Source organism: Dermacentor albipictus, chromosome 8, assembly GCF_038994185.2.
Source record: "Dermacentor albipictus isolate Rhodes 1998 colony chromosome 8, USDA_Dalb.pri_finalv2, whole genome shotgun sequence".
Lineage (NCBI taxonomy): Eukaryota > Metazoa > Arthropoda > Arachnida > Ixodida > Ixodidae > Dermacentor > Dermacentor albipictus.
The window spans coordinates 91857825-91881303 of record NC_091828.1 but is presented as its reverse complement, the minus strand read 5'-3'; the positions used below and the strand labels follow the sequence as shown (position 1 = coordinate 91881303).

The following is a 23479-nucleotide window of genomic DNA, read 5'->3' as shown; positions in this document are numbered from 1 at the left end:
CAGAATTGTAAAAAAACAAAAAAAAAACAAATAAAAGAAATTGAGGGCAACTATCTGCACACAGATGACAATACCAAAGCGGTGTACCAGTTAAGCTTGTTCCACTAAATGTAAGGCCTTGATATGACAGAGGTTCTTAATTTCTAACGCAGTAATCAGTGATGCGCTTAAAAGTCGAATTATAAATGCGGTATAATTTAAAACAACCCCCAAAATGCGACGTCAGCGGAACGTCTTCACAGATTCCTCGCGTTGTTCAACGCCTTCCCTAACCTCTTGAAATTTCTTCCGATGTGCTACGTTTTACCAATTCTCTGCGACCGTCCCTGGCGTACTTATATTTTTATCGCATGAAGAGCAGTCGCCAGCACTATCTCTCGGGTGCCAACACATCTTCATATAAGATGAAGTCAAAAACGATATAAAAAAAAGAAAATGGACAAATTGCAGAAGTGCAGACATTAACTCATCCAAAGATAAAATGAAAACGAAAGGAAGGTCCCCAATTTCTGGAACTTAATAATAGCACAGCGGGTTCTCCAGCCATCCGGCGCTTCGTAAAACACAGCCAACTGTCTGAAAGAAGCAAACTGGGCACTTCGAATGCTTATACATGGTAATTTTTACGAACGAGCCAACAAGCCAACTAATAAAAACGTTTTCTTCCGCGCTTGTCTTCGAAACAGGAAGGAAGCAGGCTTTCGCAAGCGCTCGTTCCGGTGCTTCCCGCTTCCGAGCAGGTTCCGGGAAAAGGGAAAAGAGTTCTTCCCCATTCTACTGCGCACTGCGAAACAACGGGGCTTTACGCGAATTAAGAACGCCTTCCACGTATCCAGCCATTTCCTTTTTGCATTACACGTTTCCGGCTCAAGAGACCGTAACCTGCAACGTTTCCCGGCTCTTTTCCACCAAGAAAAATATATATTAAAAGAAAAATAAAGCTTTGACAGCACTAACCGATGCTAAGCCTAACAGAGTGCAGACCTAACAATGCGAGTGCAACTGTGGTAACGTAGGTACGCGGATGATACTCCACTTTTCTTTTTTTCTTGGCGTTATAGCTCTCAAAAGTTACACTTCTCTGGCGCAGTCGGCTCTTGTGGCGCCTACTGTATACCGAGCTTTTACGCTACGTATTATTAAAGAAAAAGATAAAACATCCTTTCTTAAATCAAGATAGCATTTATTCTATCGTAGATAGCCTGACACGGCGTATTGTCGACGTGCAGTTTTCAGCGCACATTAGCTTGGATTGGACAGGACTGTCTTATTTTACCGCCAAAGTGTACATGATGGCCGGAGCCTGGAGCAAAAGCTTTAGTTACCTCATCGAGGCTGGTAGAACAGAAAGAGAGAGAGAGAGAGGAACGAAGTAAGAGAAAGGCAGGGAAGTCCACCAGACGCACCAGCCTGGCTCGCTACCCTACACATAGAAAAATGGGGTTTAGGATATAAAGAACGAACGCGTAAAGGAGAGAAGAGACCTCTGGTGCCGCTTCTTCCGGAGGTTCACGTCGAAACAAGCCACGGCTGGCTACCTCAAGTCTGACGACTTCGGAAACTGCGCTAATGCCCGTATAATGCGCGCTGGGCTTGCACAGCGCAGAGTCCCGGTATGGGGGTAACTTTTTGTTCAACAAGGCTTATTCCTGGGCTAGTTGGTACGGTTTACTACTACGGTTTACTGCTACGATCAATAATTGCGCTAAAGGCTCTGCCATTATGAGGAACTTTTTGTCACCGCAATGCCCGTGGGAGATGCATAAACGACTGACGCGCTAGCTCAGTGCGCACACACACACGCAGAGAGAGAGAGGAAAGGGGAAAGGCAGGGAGGTTAACCAGAGAAAAAAAATCCGGTTGGCTACCCTACGCTGGGGAGAGAGGGGAGGGGGAGGTAAAGTGGTAACAAAGTAGAGGTAAGGAAAGGAAGGAGCATAGACACAGAATCACAATCGGTCACTGTCACCGAACACTGTCATCGCACAGCACAGTGACACTTCCAGCACTATCAACATCTGTTCAGGCTACAGCCGCCTGTCCAGTTCTGTCGCATGCAGGCTACAGTGGCCCGCAGGGGGACACGCTACCTATTGTCGTACCTCGAGTCCGGCCTGGGCCTCTTTCGGTCGGGCTGGCGCGCCTCGTCGGGCCAGTCCTCGGCGCCCAGCGGGTCCTCTTCGTGAGCCGCCGTGTCTTCGCCTCGAGACCTCACCATGACCTCCCTGCGACGAATAGCCAGGGGGCGTTGCTGCTATAAGGTGACTACAAAAAAAAGGGGGGAGTGACTGTAAAAGGTCCCAAACCGAGAGCCACAAAGAGACACACCGACAATCAACATTTAATGAATATTTCAAATATATAATTTTATGTTTTTAGCCGGATTCTTGCTTTAAGATGGATACATTATTCTGGTAGTGCAATCTCCCCCCCCCCAATCCGCCCCCTCCCACCTTTTATAAAACTCCTTCCAATCAGCCGTCTTACAAACGCTGGCTTCTTCACCATCCCCTGGTTAGTGGGCGAGCCCAGTTAATACATTATTCTACTAGTGCAAACCCCCCCTCCCCCTCTCATCAGACCCCTTACAATCGGCCATCTTATAACCCCCGCCCCCTTTTCACCTCTTATAGAACTCCTTCCAATCAGCCGTCTGACAAACGCTGGCTTCTTCACCATTCCCTTGTTAGTGGGCGAGCCCAGTTAATACATTATTCTACTAGTGCAAACCCCCCTTTCCCTCTCATCAGACCCCTTACGATCGGCCATCTTATAAACGCTGGCTTCTTCTTGGCCATTCCCCCGATAGGGGGCGACCGCAGGTAAGAGGAACGAGTATGCAACAACAAGATGGTCGCCTCGATGTGCGGGAGGACGCTGGTGTGGCAGTAGGTGAGTCCATAGACAAAGGAATCGCTTAACTCTGGCTTCTTTTCGTCAATTCGATTCAATTTTCTTTTTCTCGCAAATCTGGAATATACACGTTCAAGAAAACATAAGTACAGAAGAAGGTCTCGTCGTCAAAAGACTTAATGCGAGACCGTCTGTTGACACGCGCATCAATGAAAAATAACTATAGAATGAATAGCGTCAGCTTTTCTTCTTTTTTTCGGAAAGAGCTAACATCACACAACAGCAACTGCAAGAAATAGAATAAATGGAACATTACAATATTGGGCCAAGCCTTTTCATTGCTGTTTTTGTCATTATTTATTAAAAAGGCCGCAAACATGGGGTGTTACATGAGAGGTAGGCAAAGAATTCGCAGGTTAAACAATGTCTTGGCCAGATTGACAGTTAAAAAAAAAAAAAGCTGCACAAGAAAGATAAAAAAAGAAAGCAAGAAAAAAAAGCCGGCGAGGTTTTTTGAAGCAGGCTTTTCCTCACAAAGACAACTGGTGCAGTGAAGACAGCTTTACAGCTTTTCAACCACTATACAGGTGGTTGTGAGGTTTATGTTACATACGATATTTAGCATAGCGGTGTTCGTGCCGACAGTTGCTGTGCTCGAGTCACGCGAACAAGCCGGAAATAGTTCGCGGAAATGGTAAAACGCAGCAGTGAAACCAAGCGGTTAAATGGTGTAAAGCGGAAGCTAACAGCAACTACAGACTAATCGAAAGGAGCTCAGCACAAACTCAGCCAGAGACCAAGTTCAAGCGAACAGCTCTCCAAAAGCTATGCGAAGACGTGTTGACACCCTCTGAGGCCCATCGCAAGTACCGCGTACAATCTACCACCTGTATGTCGACAAACACGTCACCAAAAATAAAACCAGAAACACGTGGTTCATAAGCAGGATCTCGGAGCTTTGAGACGGGCATTGCGATCGCATTTAAGGTTTTGTGACAGGTTCTCTAGGCTGAGCGATTCCTTTACCAGAAGATTAATGAGAAATATGACCGTTTCACTAAAGCTCCCTGTTATCTGGTGTTACTTCAGCGCTCTCCTATTATAGATGTCCGCAGTCATTACTAGCCCCGCGAAGCAAAAAACACAGGGACTGCTGAAACCGTTGAGTTGTGTACGCCAGCAGCACTTCCCTATAGACGCAACGAAAGACAATGATTACAACGGTTCCTTGCAGTGTCGTCTCCAAGGGGCTGTACGGTTAGTCCTCGCTAGACACACGGTGCAAACGATGCCATCGATCACGGAAGGCTGTTTACAGAGTCCCGCCAATGAGGAACAGCTCTCCGGGGGTGCTTCCGTCTGCTTCCGGCCTGTTCCAAATTGCGTCGTCTGCTCCGTCTAACTATCCTTGTCGTCTGTTTCCGGTAGATGAGGCGGAATAACAGCATCCGGACGGATCGAACCCCACGTCCGCTGAAGAGCGTCGTAACACGAGACTGAATTAACAATGGCCCGAGCGCTACAGCTTTCTGGCTTAATATAGGCTATAGCCTTCGTACATAAGTGCTACAAACGAGTTTTTGGCCACGTAGGCATCGGCCAGTTGTCGTCTACAAGGTCAGGTAGCCTGTTTGCAGTGTGTGGGAGGCAGACGACAAGTGCGGCCGCAGGTGTGAGAAAGTATTATTTTGCTTATCGAGTCAATGCTCCCACAATTTAATGTTTTCCAAAGTGTTAAAGTATTTCTGCGATAGTAGCTACGTGTTTTTGCGGTTTTCTGTCCAACTGCTTTGGTATTTGACTAAAAACGAGACCAAGCGCATCGAAACCGAAACGACGCTTTTATGCGTGATACGCTGTTCGTGTTGCTGTAGCCAAGCGTGCGCTTCTGATTTCCGATGGCATCTCTCGAAGACCTGAGCGAGCTGGAACAAAGGAGTTTAGCGCGCACGCGTGCTCGGAATTTAGATCCGTCCGAAGTAACACCCGAAGGCCATGCTTCGATGGACGAAAGCGGCAACGGAGGCGACGAATCCGACTCACACGACAGACCACCGTATCCGCCACAAGCAACACGCCTGGAGAATGCCGATTGGTAAACGCTCACTCACACTAGGCCAACCTGACACCGATTTTGGTCTGCCCATTGCCAGCGCAGCGTTTCTTCCTTCGCGTCGGCGTTGCTGTCACAATGTACACAATCTAAACATTTTACACCCTTACGGGTGTCTTAAGGGCGTTTTTGTCGCGCGGTAGCACCCTTACCATCAGAGCCCCAAAAATATTTATAGAGGACAACAGCGGAGCTCTGACGAGACGTGCGATGACAAAAGACGTAGTTGAAAACTATGCAATCATTCTGGCAGCCTTGGGCGCACAGAAGTATCCGACAAGACAATTTCACAGGGAGAGATAGGAAACTCTCCTGTGGGATATTTATACGCGCCCAAGGCTGTCACAATGATTACATGGTTTTCAACTACGTCTTTTGTTATCGCACGTCTCGTTAGAGCTCCGCTGTCGTCCTCTATGAATGTGTGCAAGGCCCTGCCGACAAGGGTGTTACAGTGCGACAAGAAAACACCCTTAAGGGTGTAAAAATGTTCAGAGTGATATCGACGCCGACAATCTACCGACGGTCGGTGGAGTGCCCGGCGTCGGTACAGCGTGACAGAGGCGCGGACAAGACGGTAAAAAAACGAACCCATTTACGGCACAACTCGTCGATGGCTCCTTGAGTCACAGGGATATCATGAAACTCTGGGCACTTGCCAAACTCGCGCTATACTCGCGCACTTATACGCAGCATGTGGGACGACGCCAGCGCCGCTCGTCAGCGTGGGCTTCCTTTACCTTGCAATAGGGCATAGAATAAAGCGCGAGTGTCTAATCATGTACTAACTGCGATATTAAGCGATAATTACACTGTACTTAATGACAGTCGACTTACGTACAGTAATCTCTCGACTTAATTTCGAAGTAACACGATTTCACCGCCAGGCCTCGCCCCTTACTGTATTTTCTGACTTTCTTTGCCGATTTAAAATTGTGTTTCCTACTTAAATCCCGAACAGCGTGCTAGATTCTATCACTATAAATCATGGTCACATCATTTCCATCAACGTCTCACAACAAATCCTTGCCAGTTGTCAGTCCCTTTAAAGGCTGACCGGGCACGCTGGTAAAATAATTAAATGAAAATATCTATCTGCCCGCTCCTTGGCTCATTGCGAACACATCCGAAACGCACAGAATTCGCGGTGTCTCTCTCCTATTTTCCTTTATGCTTCTTTTCCTTCTTCCTTTTATCGCAGAATTGAACCAATAGGCACCTGCTTAAACAAACAGCATATATATAGAGATCAGGAAGTGCTGCCAATTATGAACCAGTGCAACTCTCAACCTCTACCTCAACCTCTACCGATCTCATCGAAAGTGTGCAGCGCCATTGTCAAACGATTCAAAGTGTGCGCATGCGTCTTGTCCATAAATGCTTCCCCCTGCGGCACGAGCAACGGAGAGTGGCCTGCGAGGCGCTACATCGTCTGCTCCTCGACATTTGAGTGTCGTCTGCTGCTCCGTCCAACTGGGGGCCGTCGTCTATATATAGCCGGAACCGGAACCGGACAGGTCTGTCCGACTGGGTCTAATGGGAAATGATCGCACGTTCTCAAAGCAGCCAGGGTGACCGAACCATGCGTAAGCACCGCATACAGCTTACTGCCACGCTTCTTCGGGTTCAGGTATCATCATCATCGCAGCATCCGCGCAGAGTCACGGCATTTATAGATTGGGCAGCGAAGACAACGGATCCTAAATAGGATTTCGAATGCAGCCTCTTGTTATCAGAGACTATCGGTTGCTTTCACTACGCCTCCTTGCATGTTTCCGCAAATTTTGAGCTCATCCGCACTGAAAAAATTAGATTATAGGGTTATACGTGCCAAATCAACTTTATAGTTATGAGGCACGCCGTAGTGAAGGACTCCGGAAATTTCGACCACCTGAGGTTCTTTAACGTGCACCTAAATCTAAGCACCACGGGTGTTTTTCGCATTTCGCCCCCATCGAAATGCGGCCGCCGTGGTCCGGGATTCGATCCCGCGACCTCCGTGCCCAGCAACCCAACACCATAGCCACTGAGCAACCACGGCGGGTCAGCCACACTCCAGTAAGAGAACACTGAGCGTTACGAAGCAGACGAACGTCGTCTGCTTTGGCTTATGCGCAAGGCCAGCCGATTGTCTGCGCATATTCGGGACCCGCTTGATCGTGGAGGGACCCCTAGCGACGGGCACTAATAGAAAATGGCCTCACTAGCGCAAAGCACGTACGACGAAGCTGCGGCAGCGGCTTCATAGCAGCAGCGACAGCGTTATTCGCACTCGGGAATCAATGTCCGCGTAGACGGTGCCAACCACTAACTGCCAAGCCACCGATCAATCAATAAAATTCGCGGGCGTTCCCTCAAAATTTCGAATCTTAGCTTATGATATGATGACGTTTGCCGTTGTACATGGCGATCATAGCAGACGACAGGAGGACGGATCTCCGTACAGCACGTATCTCCTTTCCCACCGGCTGCGCTGTTCGCCAACTTGAACTTAAACCAACTAACCCAGCTTTGAAGTCCATAGCTGTCACTTTTACGACGCTTTAAAAAATTATACGCACACAGGAGTAAGCGAACATAGATTTTTTAGGAGCCACTGGTTCTGCGTCACCTGCTGTGCAAGGTCGTCCATTAGTCTGCACCTTTCTACACACCTTAATTTCAGAAGAGCCTAGCGACTGGCACTAATGAAAAAAAATGGCCCCATTAGCGCGAAACACGCAGGTCATGTCCGTGGGAGCGAATTTCCAAGGTCGGATATTGTGCACGATGCCAGCGCCAAATCACGACACTCAACGATACGAAATGGTTCGAACATAGTCCAACTCTATGGTTCGAACAAAATTCCCAATCCAGCCTATCAAGACATAGCACTAGTTACTAGTTTCACTGCGCATGATGCCGTCTTTCTAAAATTTTTTACGTCCACATAGCAGTAAGTGAACATTGTGAAAGTTGCAGAGCAGACGAACATAGTCTGCTCTTCGCCGTCTCCGTCGTCTGCTTCGCATCTACGTAAGGCAAGCCGGTTTTCTACGCATGTTCGAGACACCTTGGTCACAGAACGGTCCCGAAAATGGCATCGATAAGCATGGCCTCAGGAGCGTGAAGCACGCAGGTAGGTACTGCAGTGGGGCTACCGTCACGTTCAAACACCGCGCAAAAGCCAGCGCCAAACCTAGACACCCAGAGATGTAATAATATTTGGGGTATTACGTGCCAAAACCACTTTCTGATTATGAGGCACGCGGTAGTGGAGGACTCCGGAAATTTTGACCACGTGGGGTTCTTTAACGTGCACCTAAATCTAAGCACACGGGTATTTTCGCATTTCGTCCCCATCGAAATGCGGCTGCCGTGGCCGGGATTCGATCCCGCGACCTCGTGCTCAGCAGCCCAACACCATAGCCACTGAGCAACCACGGCGGGTACCCAGAGATGTGAAAGCCAGTATGTACCGGCAAACCGCGCTTACGCTAGCATTCGAGCATAATTTCAAATCCAGCCTTTGATGAGATGGCACTAGCTATTGCTTTCACGACACGTTATGGCATGTTTACAAAACTTCTTTCACACGGGGGTAAGCGAACTGGTTCGGTAGTCAAGCTGTTAATTGAGCTTATCTTTTTTTTCGACATCCCCCTTCACATTGATGGAAATAAATGTCTTCAATTCTTACACATTCTATGTCTACTCAACAAGAAATTTGTACTACTATCACACAGGACGAATGCAATAGCTCATACCGCCCTAAACAGTGGCTGCTACCCCCGTAAGCAAGCAAAAAAAAAATGCAATGGCTCATACGTACCTAAGGCAGAGTCTACAAGCGCTCAGAAAAGTGAAGCGACCAGTGCATACATTCATTGAAATCACCCGTACAACGCACAGAACAGTGTACATTTCAATAAAGAACAAGCTTAAAACTAGCATCCGAACCATCAATAAACCCACCTCAGCACCACCATACCCACCTCAGCAATTTTAGTGGTGGTTTTGCAGCAGCTTTGCTGGACATGCATGTTAATAAGGGTCGAATCATGTTCGATAAGCTTTATAACGGCCGATGAGAGTTGATAAGGGTTTATGCTGGTCGAATAAAGTTTCATAACATTGATAATGGCACCGGGCTGCGCGGAGATTAACAAGTGGCACGATGCTTACGTATACTTAGACAACTTTTTAAAGCAAATTATTATTATTATTATTATTATTATTATTATTATTATTATTATTATTATTATTATTATTATTATTATTATTATTATTATATTGGTGGAACAGACGAACATCGTCTGCTCCGCACTGCCTGTGTCGTCTGCTCGGCTTCCGGGCAAGGCCAGCCTGTCGTCTGCGCATAATATTCAAGACACCTTGATGCCAGACGGGCATAGCGACTGGCACTAATCGAAAATGGCCTCGCCAGCGCTCGGCGCGCCGGTCCAAACTGCGGCCGCCCGCACGGTCAGTGCCGGGCAGCTTGGTGTTTACTCTCCGACATCGGCTCGCGCGCGTGCTAGCCCAACGCGCCTTTTTTTTTTTTTGCCCCTCGCGGCGAGTCTCTCTGCGTGGTTAGCGCTTGGCAAACATTGGTCCCGCCGCGTGATGGATGAAGTTGGGGCGACCGGGGCGTCATCTGTTGCCGCTGCAAGGCACTTTGCCCGCAGCTCGTACGGATCGATGCGACAGTGGGGAACAGGGCATAATCGAAAACTGCCCGCGAGTTTTCTTTGTCCCCCAACAATGGACTGCCAATAGGAAGAAGACGTACCGTGTCTCGAAGGGCGGCGACACAAGATAGAGCATGCATTGCTTCGTAAGATCGTTAAACGCTTTCGCTCTAAAACCCTCAGTGTAAACAAAACTAGGGCGCGATGGGCGGATAGACCTTGCCAACGCCAGTCTCGCATCACTCTAAACACACGGCGATGGTTACACACGTGTACGTTCTTGCATTTATAGATACCCCGCGGCGTGTACTTGAAATAATGATAACAGCATCTAAGCATTGAATGTTTGCAGTAATATCTAGCTTAGGTTTGCAAGTGCAGTATTCGCGGCGGACTCTCGCGTGTTGCAGATACAACATTCTTCGCGAGTATGTACAAAGTATCGCAATCAGTGCACGATCTACAAGGTCTTTCTTTGTTTTTAATTCATTCAATATATATTTTTATCCCTTTGTTGTTTTTATTACGATAGCATATATACGGACATTCTAGGCGCATTTGTGTGTCGTCGCCACCACCGTTCTCTCACGAGTGCTGTGGCTCGCGCGGCGAATAATGGAGGCCACGTGATCGGCTGCGAGTGCGGCAGAGTCGAGAAGGCTGGTACCTTTATGCGGCGCTGTCTACTTGGGCGCCCACTGTTGGACGTCTCGTGGTCTGTCGAGCTTCGGAGGCGCGGCACAGTAAGATGGTAAAGGGAGAGGCAACGCGGAACGTCCGCTCTGGGACAAGCACGCGCGCTCCCCGCTGCCGGCGCTTCTCATGAGGCCAGCGGTGCGATCGCGAGTGCTCACATCACGTGATCGGTCGTGCTTCGGGGGCGCCGCGCAGTACGATGGTAAAAGGGAGAGGCAACGCGGAACGTCCGCTTTGGCACAAGTACACCTGCTCCCCGCTGCCCCGGTTATTATCGCCTTCTGACTCGGATTGCAACGATGTGGCGCCCGCTAGGCAACGGAGCGAAAGAAGGCGTGCCCGAGTCGAACGATCAGCTGCTCGCCAGAGGAATCGGATACTACAAGAGGAAGCACGTCAGTACTTCTTGTTTTTTTATTTGTAAATGGACAAGGACGCGCAGGCATCGACGCACACGCCCTCTACTGTCGCGCCGGCGCGGCAGACACCACGCCGACAACGGAAGTTGCAGGAACCACGTGACCGGAACTCCACCAGAACGCGGTCGCGCTCCCAGGTCCAGGGTCAGAGTACCTACGAGTGCTCCGAGGTGGAGCGCGGCGCTTTGAAAGAGCCAGCCGAACGTTTTCTGGGCTCTAGATTTCAAGCAGCCGAGTGTAACGCGCCCCGCCAGGGCGTTCGAAAACGAACAGCCGAATGCAGCATCAGTAAATCAATGTTACTGCAATTTAAACCGCACATGAGACCATGCACTTTACTTCGTGTAGTATTGTAATGCTGTATTATTTGTTGTCTATGATTCGGGTGACAGTGCACCTTCTTTTTCTGCGTCCTTTTATTTCTTCACATTTTATGTTTCAATGTATGTGCAGTACCCAACCTCCTGGTGGGCTATTTTTGCAGGCGCACATCACTGAAAAAACTACAAAAACAACGGCTCACCGCCTACAATGGCCGGGCAGCGAATACCACGGGTGAAGAGAGACTATACCTAGCAATGGGTGGCGACGTCACGTGGTCATTTCACGCGGCAACCTCATGCAGGGCCTGAGACGGCCGGCAGGTGGCGCTGGGTGGCGCGGGCCCTTCGGACTTCGCGCCTGCGCAGAAAGAAAGAAAAAGAAAGCAAAGTCAGTGAGTGACAGGTATCGTGAACGGCAACATTCTGGTGGCAACAAATGACGTGAAAAAATGGACGGAAATCATCGGCAAATAGTTGTAAGAAGTTCAGTCATAGTTTTCCCACTTGATTTTCTTATTGTTAGCTTTACTTCGTTAATACTATGAGCTATGTAGAAGCTGTAACATTCTACTTCCTCCAGGTTAGGCCTCCGTTACAAACTTCATTAAAATTAAACTATGGCATTTTACGTGCCGAAAACACTTTCTGATTATGAGGCACGCCGTAGCGGAGGACTCCGGAAATTTCGACCACTTGGGATTCTTTAACTTGCACCCAAATCCAAGTACACGGGTGTTTTCGCATTTCGCCCCCATCGAAATGAGGCTGCCATGGCCGGGATTCGATCCCGCGACCTCGCGCTCGGCAGCCTAGCACCTATAGCCACTCAGCAACCACGGCGGGCTACAAACCACTTTAGAACAGTTGCAAGGATACAGATTGAGTACTGGTGTCTGGATCAGTCCACCAAGTCACCACCTTTCATAACGATACACAACCTCCGGGATCGGGTTTGAATACATTACCTCCGGTATGGGTCCAATTTACTCGGTTAAGGAACCTTCTATCGCAATGTAGGGAGAAGAGCCGAAGGAAAGGTTCGCTTTAAAACAAAAGGAATGCGTTTAGAAGCTGCAGATTGAAACCATGTTCTTGCCCATAACTTACCTGGCAGATCACTATAGAAGTTACTGAACTGCGTTACCGATCGCTCTTATTGATAGGTAATTGACTGGGTTACGTTCTGCAACTGATACGCCGTATCCGACGAGTATGCAATTGCGGCTTCGTTAAAACTAGCTTGTGCAGTGGTTAATGCACCAGCTTTCAGACAAAGACGATCCGGTTTCGAACGTCACAGCCGACACCAAGTGGTTTATCACTGAAATCCAATCCGACATACGTTCTCGTCTTTTGCACAAACATCTTTAGTGCACGCCACGCAGCATCGACATTGCCGTGCTGTAAACTGTCACCACAGTGAAAGACATTTCGCTGTATCGCTCGAGTTTAATCAATTTTATCAGTTTACCGGATCGATCGTTCCAAATAACCTTGCAAAGTTCCTAATTTTTACACGTCTGAGTCCCTGTATGACGCACTCAAGCGGTGCCTTAAAAGAAGCGGTGAAATAAGCAGAGTTGATGAGCGGAATAGAAAGCAATATGCAAAATCATTTCACTTATTGAAGCCTTAAAGGCTCAGAGGCATTACATAAGGCATTACGTAAGATAACCATCTGCGTTATCCGTGAATACTCACGCAAAACGAGAATGAGTACAAAGAAGTCGCAATTTCGCCCGACAGGAGAAACATCGATAGCGATAGCAAAGTTTTAGAGAAATACGCAAAGCAACGTTTGCAGTTTTATGGGCGCTGTGAATTGCGGTAAACATTCACTTACTAATTAAATTACCAAACAAACTGACGCGCGGACAAACACGAACAGATCTCCATTCGAGAACCGCTCACACTAGCTGCCACAACGCTGACTCGAGGAACAGCGGCAGCAGCGGCGAGCGAATTTCCCCTTCGTGCTGCCTCTACCTTCAACACGAACGAGGCGCGCGATAACAAAACTCGCACGCAGCCTCCAGCCACTTCGCGTCATCTAGGCTTTGCAACTACCGCAGGTTCCGCCCAATACGCAAGCCCGGTAGCGCTCAGCCACTTGTTGCGCAGCCGCGGCCGGAGTAGAAGAGGAGACGCCCGCGCGTCTCCACCCCTCCCCCTCCTCCTAGAGCACACTCGCCTCCTCGCAACCCCAAACACCTCGCGCGAGCGAAAGGACGTCTACTTTTCACAAAGCGTGTACGTACAGCGTGCGAATATCTCTAAATGCGAGGCCGAAGAACCTTTGAGGGAAGGATAAAGAAATTTAAGCCCGAAGGGCCAAGCAAATGACAGCGACAGCAAGGTTCGGCGTTGTGCTTCTCCTCCTCCTCGGACGGCGCCTTCTACCTACTATACGCGGAGTGCGACATGTTGGCGCGACCCAGTACACAAGGATGCTCCTTCTGAGCGGAAGGAACAGCGCCGTGGCAGCTACCAGGCGTCTCAGAACGCTGGCGCGATGAGCGTTGCCACTGCAGACGTAGCAGGCGTCGCATCTGGACGGCGCACGAGATGAGACCGATGCGGGAAAACGTCGGCGTTAGACACCACCGCCCAGTGAAAAAAACTGGAGGACGCTTAAGCTTCGCCTTCAAGAGTGGAACGCGACAGCGTTCCCGTCGACCCGCCAAGGGATGTAAGACAATGGGCTTCGGCGCAGCGACTACGCGCCCCGCATTGGACGCGGTGAGCGTCGAGCAACCCAGCGTTCGGCGCGGCAACGAAATGTGCGCCTGAGCAAGCGACGCACGCCTGAGCCTTAGAAGAGCTCGTTTCTAAGGCAACACCGCATTCACTAGAGGCGCGTTTGTACCGCTTTGAAGCATGGAACTCGTGGCTCAGTGGTAGCGCCTCCGTCTCACACTCCGGAGACCCTGGTTCGATTCCCACCCAGCCCATCTTGCAAGTTGTTTTTTATTCATGAAGGGCCTGCTGGGATTTATCGTTCACGGCCAACGCCGCCGACGCCGACGACACCGGCTTTTCTGCGACACGAGCTCCTTAACGCTGTCGCGTTAATATTCGATGACGCGATATAGCTTGACGTTCGCTGCTCAGATCAGAGCATGCACGCGGTAGCTCCGTGGGAACGGTAGTACGTGCGCGTTACAACGCTCGTGCGAGCATCGGAAGGCGCCAGTGCGCCTCAAGCGAGTAAAACGTTGAAGACTTGTGCGTAGAAGCAATTTATCAGTAGAGGTAGAGCGAGAGAGAGAGAGAGAAAGAGTGGGAGAAACGGCAGCCCTAACGAGACTCTAAAGCGACCATGCATCCTGCTTCCTTTGTTGTGCTCGATGCAACGTTTGACGGCTGCATTAACATGCAGATCGCGCTACCTTTTGATACCGCGGTGAAAGGACTCCCCGCGAAAGATCCGCAGCGTGATTACCGAGCGCAGCAATAACTCTGCTCACCCATCGCCGCCTGCTGAAGAGGAGGAACTACAAACGACTCACTTCCTCTCCGCAATTTTTTTTTTGTTTCCCCCACCGGTGCACTCAATTTATTCGTCCCGGGCGCTTCATCAAAAGTATCGTGACCTTCTGATTCATTATTCAGAACCGCATTCGCGAGGCTCTACAATGACCCTGGCCTCAGAAATCCTCCTCCCTGAGTGGTTTTCTAAAGCGGCTATAGCGCTTACACTCGCGTCTTTCATTTATACGGCCTTCCTCCGGGTTTTTTTTTTCCCGTCAACGATGATGAATTCGTTGATGAATCGCGAAGCGCAGGCGAAAAAAATGTTGGCACGGTGGGCTTGTTTCATCTGTCGTGATTTGCTCACCAACGGATACGTCTCTCGGTGATTCATTTGTTAGCGCTTAGAAAAAAAAAAGAAGAAAAGGGAGGGGAGGGGGCGGGATGGACGTTTAGTGCAACCCGGAGAACGGTGGGCCTCTCTCTGCGGCATAAGCGATACGCTGACAGATACTCTCCTTCTTATGTTGATTAATGAGGCGACCCGTCCATGACGTCCCTTCATTAAACATTTCCCAAGGAACACGGCCGCTTTCGAAGCCTACGACTTCGTCCCCGTGCGCAATTTGTCTTTTCTCGAGCGTGAATTCATACAAACCAGCCCAGCTTTCTTGTTAAAAGTAGATGTAGATATGCCCGGTGACAACTTTCCGTGGCAGCACGGCCAAAGCTACGCGCTCGCACGTGAGGAGCTTCCGCTATTGTGTTCCTACGCCAAGTAGCGCCGAAGTTTTATTTCTGGCGGTTTATACGGGGGGGGGGGGGGGGACTAGGGAAAGCATACGTGGATACCAGAAAGCCAAAAAGATAGCAACAGCGTGAAACGGAAATCATTTCCCAAGAAGTATTTCAATTTGCGGTAAATAAGTTGCGTGGTTTGCTATACGGAACGTAGCTTACGGTTGCTTACATTCAATGACTACATGCGGTTGCGCAGTAAATCAATGCGCGCTTCGGCTCCGTAGCTTTCGCTGCGCTGTCAGGGGAAGTTGTCACTGGGTCTGACGTGGGAGAAAACAGACAGCGTAAGGGAGGGGGGTTGTCAATGGCAATTTATCCCCCCTGCCCGGATGATTATTATCCGGATGACACAAAAAAATACCATCGCTAAAGCCCTTGATAGGACGTTAAGCTCCGGCCATCAATACCTCCTGCTGACAAAAGAAAAACTGGAGGACGCTTAAGCTTCGCCTTCAAGAGTGGAACGCGACAGCGTTCCCGTCGACCCGCCAAGGGATGCAGCGACTACTCGCTCCGCATCGGACGCGGTGAGCGTCGAGCAACGCAGCGTTCGGCGCGGCAACGAAATGTGCGCCTGAGTAAGCGACGCACGCCTGAGCCTTAGAAACAGCTCGTTTCTAAGGCAACGCCGCATTCATTAGAGGCGCGTTTGTACCGCTTTGAAGCATCGAACTAGTGGCTCAGTGGTAGCGCCTCCGTCTCACACTCCGGAGACCCTGGTTCGATTCCCACCCAGCCCATCTTGCAAGTTGTTTTTTATTCATGAAGTGCCTGCTGGGATTTATCGCTCACGGCCAACGCCGCCGACGCCGACACCAACGCCGACGACACCGGCTTTTCTGCGACACGAGCTCCTTAACGCTGTCGCGTTAAAAACTGAGTTAAACAGCATGGTGTCAGCGCGCACAGGCAGACACACCACACTCGATGACCGCTGACACTTGCTGTCAAAACGCTGACGTGAGCAATCGCGGCAGCAGAAGCGAGCGAAGTGACCTCGCTTCAACGCGAACAGCGCGGCGAGGGAGGCACGCGCAAGGTATGAGCCGTCCCTCCTTCCTCTCCCCTCCCCGGCCTCTCGTGCGACGGAAGACAGCGCTTTAGCTCTCCTTTCTTCCTCCACCACGCGAGCGCCAGATTGAGAGAGATTCTTGTTTGGGAAGGAAGAAACATGGGGTAAAGTGCAGCGCAGTAACTGTCTCTCAGATGAGGACACCTCAACCGCGCTGCACAGGGGGGATGGGGCAGAAAAGAGTGGTGGAAGAGACAGGGAAGCAGCAGCAGCGGTCGAAACACCGCAGGTGTGGGGAGGGGGCTCAGAGGCGATCGGCTAGGGCGATGTCCTCGGCGAACACCAGAATCGCTCGGAAGAGGCGCTTCTGGCTTGAAATGCAGCCCGTGGGGTGCAGCAGGTTGTCTACCGTTGCACAGGGAACGCAATCGTCGGCTCCGCTCGCGTGCTGTCACTCGCACACACAGTACACGGCGCGCGGCAACGCTTTTATCGCCCTTGCACTTTCTGCCGAACATCCCGGCGACGGCGACGACGAAAATGCTTCCGGCCCGCCTTCCTCGCCGCTCGCAACGCGAGGTTAAGCCGCGTTCGTTGGCCTCAGCCTCGCACTAAGGCCCCTTAAACTTCGTAAAGTGGTGCCACGCTTTGAAGAATGCTGCCTCCTCTTCGCGCGCTCTGGCCGAGGCCGCGTCGCTATTGGTCTAATAGCATCACGTGGGCCCTCGCGCGGTGCATCAGCGCCATTTTTGCTCGAGAGGCGTCTACGGAGTGGCGAACAGCGCATGTTAGAATGTCGCTACTTTACGAAGTTTAAGGGGTTTTACGTAAGGGGGCTTTAGCTTTACGTCCTTCTCCGGCGACTGCTGCTTACGGCGCGGCCGTGCTGGCGCCGTATCTTGAAAGCGTTCTGCGACGTGGCCAAAGTGCGCGCCCGCGTGGGCCTCATCTTTGGTGTCACATATGCGATATTTGCACAGTGCGCGCAGTGCCAGTAGCTGCGCATGCGCAGTGCTTTCGACGACGTTTCGATCGCGTCGAAGCAACAGATGCACGAAGGTCAACTCGATAGCTGCTGCTGCCGCGATTCCTCGCTACAACGTTTTGAGCGAGATGTGCTTTTGTTTACCAGTGCGCGCGTGGCGCCGTGCCTGTTAATTTAGTTAAAACACGTCGGCGGGTTAGTTGGTGGGAATCCGTGATGCAACGTGTAAGCGCGACTGAACGAGGACGTAGAAAGAAGCAGGCACACAGAGACAGCTCTGGCTCTGTTTGTCTGTTTCCTGTCTACGTCCTCGTTCGGTCGCGCTTACACATTATGTCGTTGTTAGTTTAGTTAGTAAGCGAATGTTTAGAAGTTTATACGGCCGATAAAACTATGCTATCTCTACTTCGTATAGCTGTCTAATAATTTGCTATCGCAATCGATGTTGCGCCTTTCGGGCGAAACTGCGGCTTTTTTTATTTATCTCATTCCTCTGATAGTATTTTCATAGGCTTCGAAAAACGCGCTCGTGCAAGCACTCCCAATAAATAAATAAAATAATGAATAAATAAATAAATAAATAAATAAATCATTATTTTTACTTATTCAATTACTTATATAACGGCATGTTATTGGCATTGCTTTAATCAAGGTGCGCTGAGTAAGCCCCTATCAGCCTCCCCATCACCCTATATTACTTCACTGTATCTTATCTCTATACAAGCATAGGCAAAAATACACGATTCGTATAATCTTAGACTGTTGTCTTCTTTCCACGGCTGGTTGACATATTATTCCCCGCAATAGCAGGCCGCTATCTCGCGCTCTGTTTTACCTTAGTTTTTATCTTATCTCCTTCCGAGCCATTTATGCACCATTAGTTTAGGCACCCGTCCCGATGCATCCATCTGCATTACTCCAAGCCCGCATGCTATAGAACCTTATATTCGTTAGCGGAACCTCGCGCTCCTTGTATTACCTCCAATTTTACTCTTATCTCTTGCCCGATCGCGAGCGCACGCATCGATCAACAGACGCAGGAAGATACCATCAACACTGGGGCAATCTAAAGAACCTCTTCTCACGAAGCGTAATTTCGATCCTACTCTCGTTATCGGGCTCCCGCAGCCGCTAGTTATATTTCATCTTTTTTTATTTTGTCTCGCCTCTTCCTCCAATCAAGTGTTCGGGCTATTCAACACACGCAAGACAGACAGCGCGCCAACAAGAAAAAAAATGAAGAAGAGAACAAAAAAGAAAGAAAGTTGCGCTTCGCGGTACCGCGTATCAAAAGCAGCAACAGCAGCCTGCACTTCCGAGTGCCCGCAAGCGGGCTTTGCCTCCGGGAGCGCGCCCCCCCATTTTCGCTCCCCATTAATCTTGGAAGGAAGCACCGGTGCGAAGCGTATCAATTTCCAATACTTCGGCGGCCCGAACGCGTCAGGCAAGCAACACTGTGCTGAGGTCTAGTTCAAAGAGAAGACAGGGTTGCTCGGAAGAAGCACATTACGTAAGCCCGTGCACACCTGCTTGTTTCTATTAGTTACTTAATTTATGTACTAGTGCGACTGCACATGAGTTTTTGTTTTTTTGAACCTTTCTTCGCTTTCGTCTCTTCGACGCCATTTCCTTTATTGGGCTTCCCGCTAATGCGTTTACTGCTTCCCGGTGCGGTGAGTGTAGTACCTGCCAGGTTTCGTTAACTCAGCTGTATTTTTTTTTTCCGTCCGCTTACAGCCTCGGTGTAGTAACCCGGCACTAATTGTATCCACGTGCGAGGGTGTAGGGAAGCTCGTAACAGCTCACGCCTACGGCTTCTACCGTGTGCACTTTCAGCCTCGTGTGTATTATGTGCCGCTGTCCGCGACAGCTGATGTGGCAATATTTTCGTTGCACCGTTTCTCGTCGTCGTTCTACCGATCTACTGGAACCAAATTTTAGATGTAGTACCACGGAGGGAAGCTAGAGAGAATCTTGCTCATATATATTTACATATCTATTTTGGTAAAAGGTAGTGAGCTGGCGGAAACGTTTTACTTGTCTCCCTTTCTGTCATTAACGTTCCTCTCTTTCTTATTTCAACGATCTGCGTTTAATGAACTGATGCGTGTCAGATGCTGCGGCCTTCACGGGACTCAGCTACTCTGCAAGTCTTGAGAGGGGTTCAACAAGACGGCCACAGACGTGAGACACAGATACAGTTTAACATTGGTTAACCAGTATTAACATATAACCTGTAACCTGTAGGTTAACATATATAAATATATATGAGCGAAATTCTCTCTAGCTTCCCTGCGTGGTACTATCTAAAATCAAAGCGGAAAGAAATGTCGACGCAAGTAGACTAAAATAACCAAAGACATAAATTCGTTCGGTAATTCATTCATTCCCTACTTCGTTTATTTTTATTTGTCTGTTATCTTTCGGGACTGTGATTTACCCGACATGTTTCTCTGCTCACTCGATTAACTGATTAATTCATTCGACCGTTCGTTCGCTCATTCGCATACTCGTCTATTGATTCCTTAATCGATTCATGTATTTGCTAATTCATTCGTTCATTCCTTCGTTCGCTCGCTCACTTACTCGTTCCCTCTTCATTGATTTGCTGGTTTGTTTGGAGGCTCATTCATTCATTCATTCATTCATTCATTCATTCATTCATTCATTCATTCATTCATTCATTCATTCATTCATTCATTCATTCAATTATTTGTCAACGCTCCCATCTGCTCATTCGTTAGTTCATTCATTCATTCGTTCGTTCATTCTTACGTTTAGTTCCTAGCTTGTTTTTCGATTTATTCGCTCACTCATTCCTTCATTCGTTATTTTGTCTGTTTCCTGTGTCGAGTGGTCCCTCATTATTTCATTCTTTAGTTCGTTCGTTTGCTCGCTCGATCGCTAAGTCACTCATTCATTGTTTGATACATTCGTTCGTTCGTTTGCTCACACACTCGCTTGATAATTCATTCATTCATTCATTCATTCATTGGCTAGTTTGCTTACCCAATAGTTCGTTCGTTCATTCATTCATTCATTCATTCATTCATTCATTCATTCATTCATTCATTGGCTAGTTTGCTTACTCAATAGTTCATTCATTCATTCATTCATTCATTCATTCATTCATTCATTCATTCATTCATTCATTCATTCATTCATTCATTCATTCGTTGGCTAGTTTGCTTACTCAATAGTTCATTCATTCATTCGTTGGCTCGTTTGCTTACTCAATATTTGATTGATGGATTGATTATTTGATTGATTCGTTCCTTCATTCATTCATTCGGTTATATTAAGCCATTTTGCCCCACCAAAGTGCTAAATAAGTGGAACGGATTACGCTTCACCTTCGCACCTTTTCCCTCGATCCTATTCATTCCAAGCTAACCCCCCCCCCCCCGTCTCCCGCCCCTTTGCGTAAGCGGACGCAGGTCGCGCGCAATGTGCCGTTTTCGCCGAGCGCCACGCGGTGGCGCTGTTTCGTTAATGAACGGGGATCGTTAGCGGGCTTTCGCAAAGCGCACAGCCGCGGCGTCCGCAGCGTCAAATTTTGAGGAGCCCCTTTATGATTTCCGGGAAATTACGCTAATCGGCCTCGCAACCAGAGTCGCGGCGAATGAAACCGGGCTTTGACGAGCCACGCACGTCCCCAGCGAACGAGCCAGGCTGTCACGGCAACCTTGACGGTGAATAGTTAGGCAATTCTTTTTTATAGTTCGACAAATAAGAAACAACAAACTCCGTCGCCGCGCAGGTAAATTAAACGTGGTAACTTCTATACCGAAAGCACATAAACAACAAAATCCGTCGCCGCGCACGTAAATTAAACGCGGTAACTTCTATACCGAAAGCACATCTTCAAATTTTATAGCTAACCGGAGAAAAAAAATTATTTAATCATTCGTTCCTGAAAGTAACCGGTGCTCTCTACCGTAAGTGACCATACCCGTGACTGAGAAAAAAAAAAGAAAGAAAGAAACGAAAGCGCTGCCGTTAGTATTCGCAGGAACTGACGCATGACTGGGGACGTTGTAAACCAGCAACCAAACAAGAAAGCGCGTGTATGTGTTAGCGATCCTTCCATTGCGCTTGCTGAATGTGAGCTGCGATTTCCGGACGCAATATTGTGACGGCAGCGATTTTGGATGGCCTATCAGCATGATGACGTCGTTTTGATCCTTGTAGGTATATGTCATCTTTCACCCAATGAAATTCAGTTGCGAGTCTGCGTGCGTCCTGTCCCCGTGCACTTCTATCGTCCGGGTGTTTATAGCGCAGTAACCGCCGCATTAGAAGATAAAATGCCCTCCGTTGCGTATGTTCTTTGTTTCTTTTGGGGGTGGGAGGTGCCTTGCGAAGGCGCGGTAGGTACGGCGGTCACGAGAAAGGCTATATATATAAACGCCAAGGAGTGGTGGCACTGGCTAACACTCCCAGGGTTCTATTAGGACACATAAATACCCAAGAAAGTGGATGGGAAAACGGCGCCGCGGTAGCTCAATTGGTAGAGCATCGCACGCGAAATGCGAAGGTTGTGGGTTCAGTTCCCACCTGCGGCAAGTTGTTTTTTCATCCACTTTAATTTCCCCTTTGTTGTCCTTGGTGTCAGTGTTTGTTGGCTTCTTATGATATGACTAATAAATATCGGGCCCCTCGGTTAACCCTCTTTCTTCTCGTTATATATATATATATATATTTGGCACGACCGCACCTCGACTCATTCCAAGGACCGTCTCGCCTCTTACGAGACGCTGCTGAGGCACAATGTTTTGCAGGCTCATCACGCGTCCCTTAACGTCCGTTCCGAGCACCGCTCGCGTAAGACGGGTTAATGAAGAGGAAGGGGTGGGACGCGCTGCCTACGTGGCGTCGCATCCAAAGCGCGAATGGCCGAAAATGGGCAGCGAGGTCGGGGGGAGGAGGGAGGGGTGTGTGACAGGCGCGTCCCATACCGAGCGACGCGAGGGAGGAGGCTCTCTGTCACGGAAGTGGATGGATGACATTGCGCCGTCCCGCTGTATGTATAGTTCCGTGCAGGGCGCAGGAACGCCAGGTACGTTTAGCTAACTTGTAGAACTGCCTTTCTTTTCTCTTGGCTTTCTTCCTTTTTTTTTCTTTTATATCTCTTTTTTATTGGGGATGAGAAGGAGAAGTGGGGGAGAGAATGGCGCGGGGCATTTTGGGCTAACAGAATGCGGTAACAGGATTTTCGTCAGGTCCGCAGATCTCACTGCTACCAGGGATCGTCTGGAATCGCCCGTAGGAATCCCCGCGGCTTGTGTCATCGTGCTTAGATTTAGCCGGACCGGCCGTTGCACTTATGCCTACGCGTATACTGGACCAACGTTTAGAGGGCGCTCGCGTCGCCACAGACGAAGGCGCGCGCATTACATGTACGTGTACTATATATATATATATATATATATATATATATATATATATATATATATATATATATATATATATATATATATAAATATATATATATATATATATATATATATATAAACAACTTGCCGCAGGTGGGAACCGAACCCACAACCTTCGCATTTCGCGTGCGATGCTCTACCAATTGCGGGTTGCGGTACTCCCAGGGTTCTACTAGGACACATAAATACCCAAGAAAGTGGATGGGAAAACGGCGCCGCGGTAGCTCAATTGGTAGAGCATTATATTATATTATATTTCAAACATACGCGCTCGTGGCCACTGCATAGCTATGTGGGCAAAACCCGCGTAGATAAACACAAGTGTACAGCCAACCGCAAAATTTTACGGGACGCAGGATCTGCCGAGAAGCCGAATTCTCGCGAAGCGCGGTCACACAGCCTCGAATTAAATGTTCCAGCATGCAGTTGCCTTCGCCACCTACCCAGTGATTGATTAAGTACGAAGTGCCGTGCCTCAACAGCGCACGAATTCACGCTCGAAGGGGAAACCGCATCCCGTAAGCTTTTTTGTTGTTGACTGTACATCCACGTTTCAGCAAGGGGAGCGGGCTACATATATACATGTGTGTGCGCGTGCAACACATTGCGGCACCGCGGTTATGATCTACTTAAGGCCGCGGTTCGGGTCACGCGCGGAGTGGGCCGTTAATCGCGCCGCCGCCGCCGGTGTTGGCTCCCTC

The 23479-nt window shown here is 49.1% G+C and overlaps 1 protein-coding gene across 9 annotated transcripts in view; it reads right to left on the bottom strand.

The window, feature by feature from the left end:
* Nucleotides 1–23479, bottom strand: part of dimm (basic helix-loop-helix family member dimmed) — a 627608-nt gene that overhangs the window by 31292 nt on the left and 572837 nt on the right. For 8 of the 9 annotated variants that reach the window (XR_010567290.2, XM_070523699.1, XM_065443608.2 and 5 more), the window contains 2 exons: nucleotides 11324–11432; nucleotides 2103–2265 (listed from right to left, as the gene is read on the bottom strand). Coding sequence is in view for 8 of the 9 variants with exons in the window: in XM_070523699.1 (XP_070379800.1) it covers nucleotides 2103–2218 (116 nt within the window). In the remaining variant the exon portion in view is untranslated. The remainder of the gene's footprint in view (nucleotides 1–2102; nucleotides 2266–11323; nucleotides 11433–23479) is intronic. The other variant, XM_065443609.2, reaches the window with a different exon arrangement.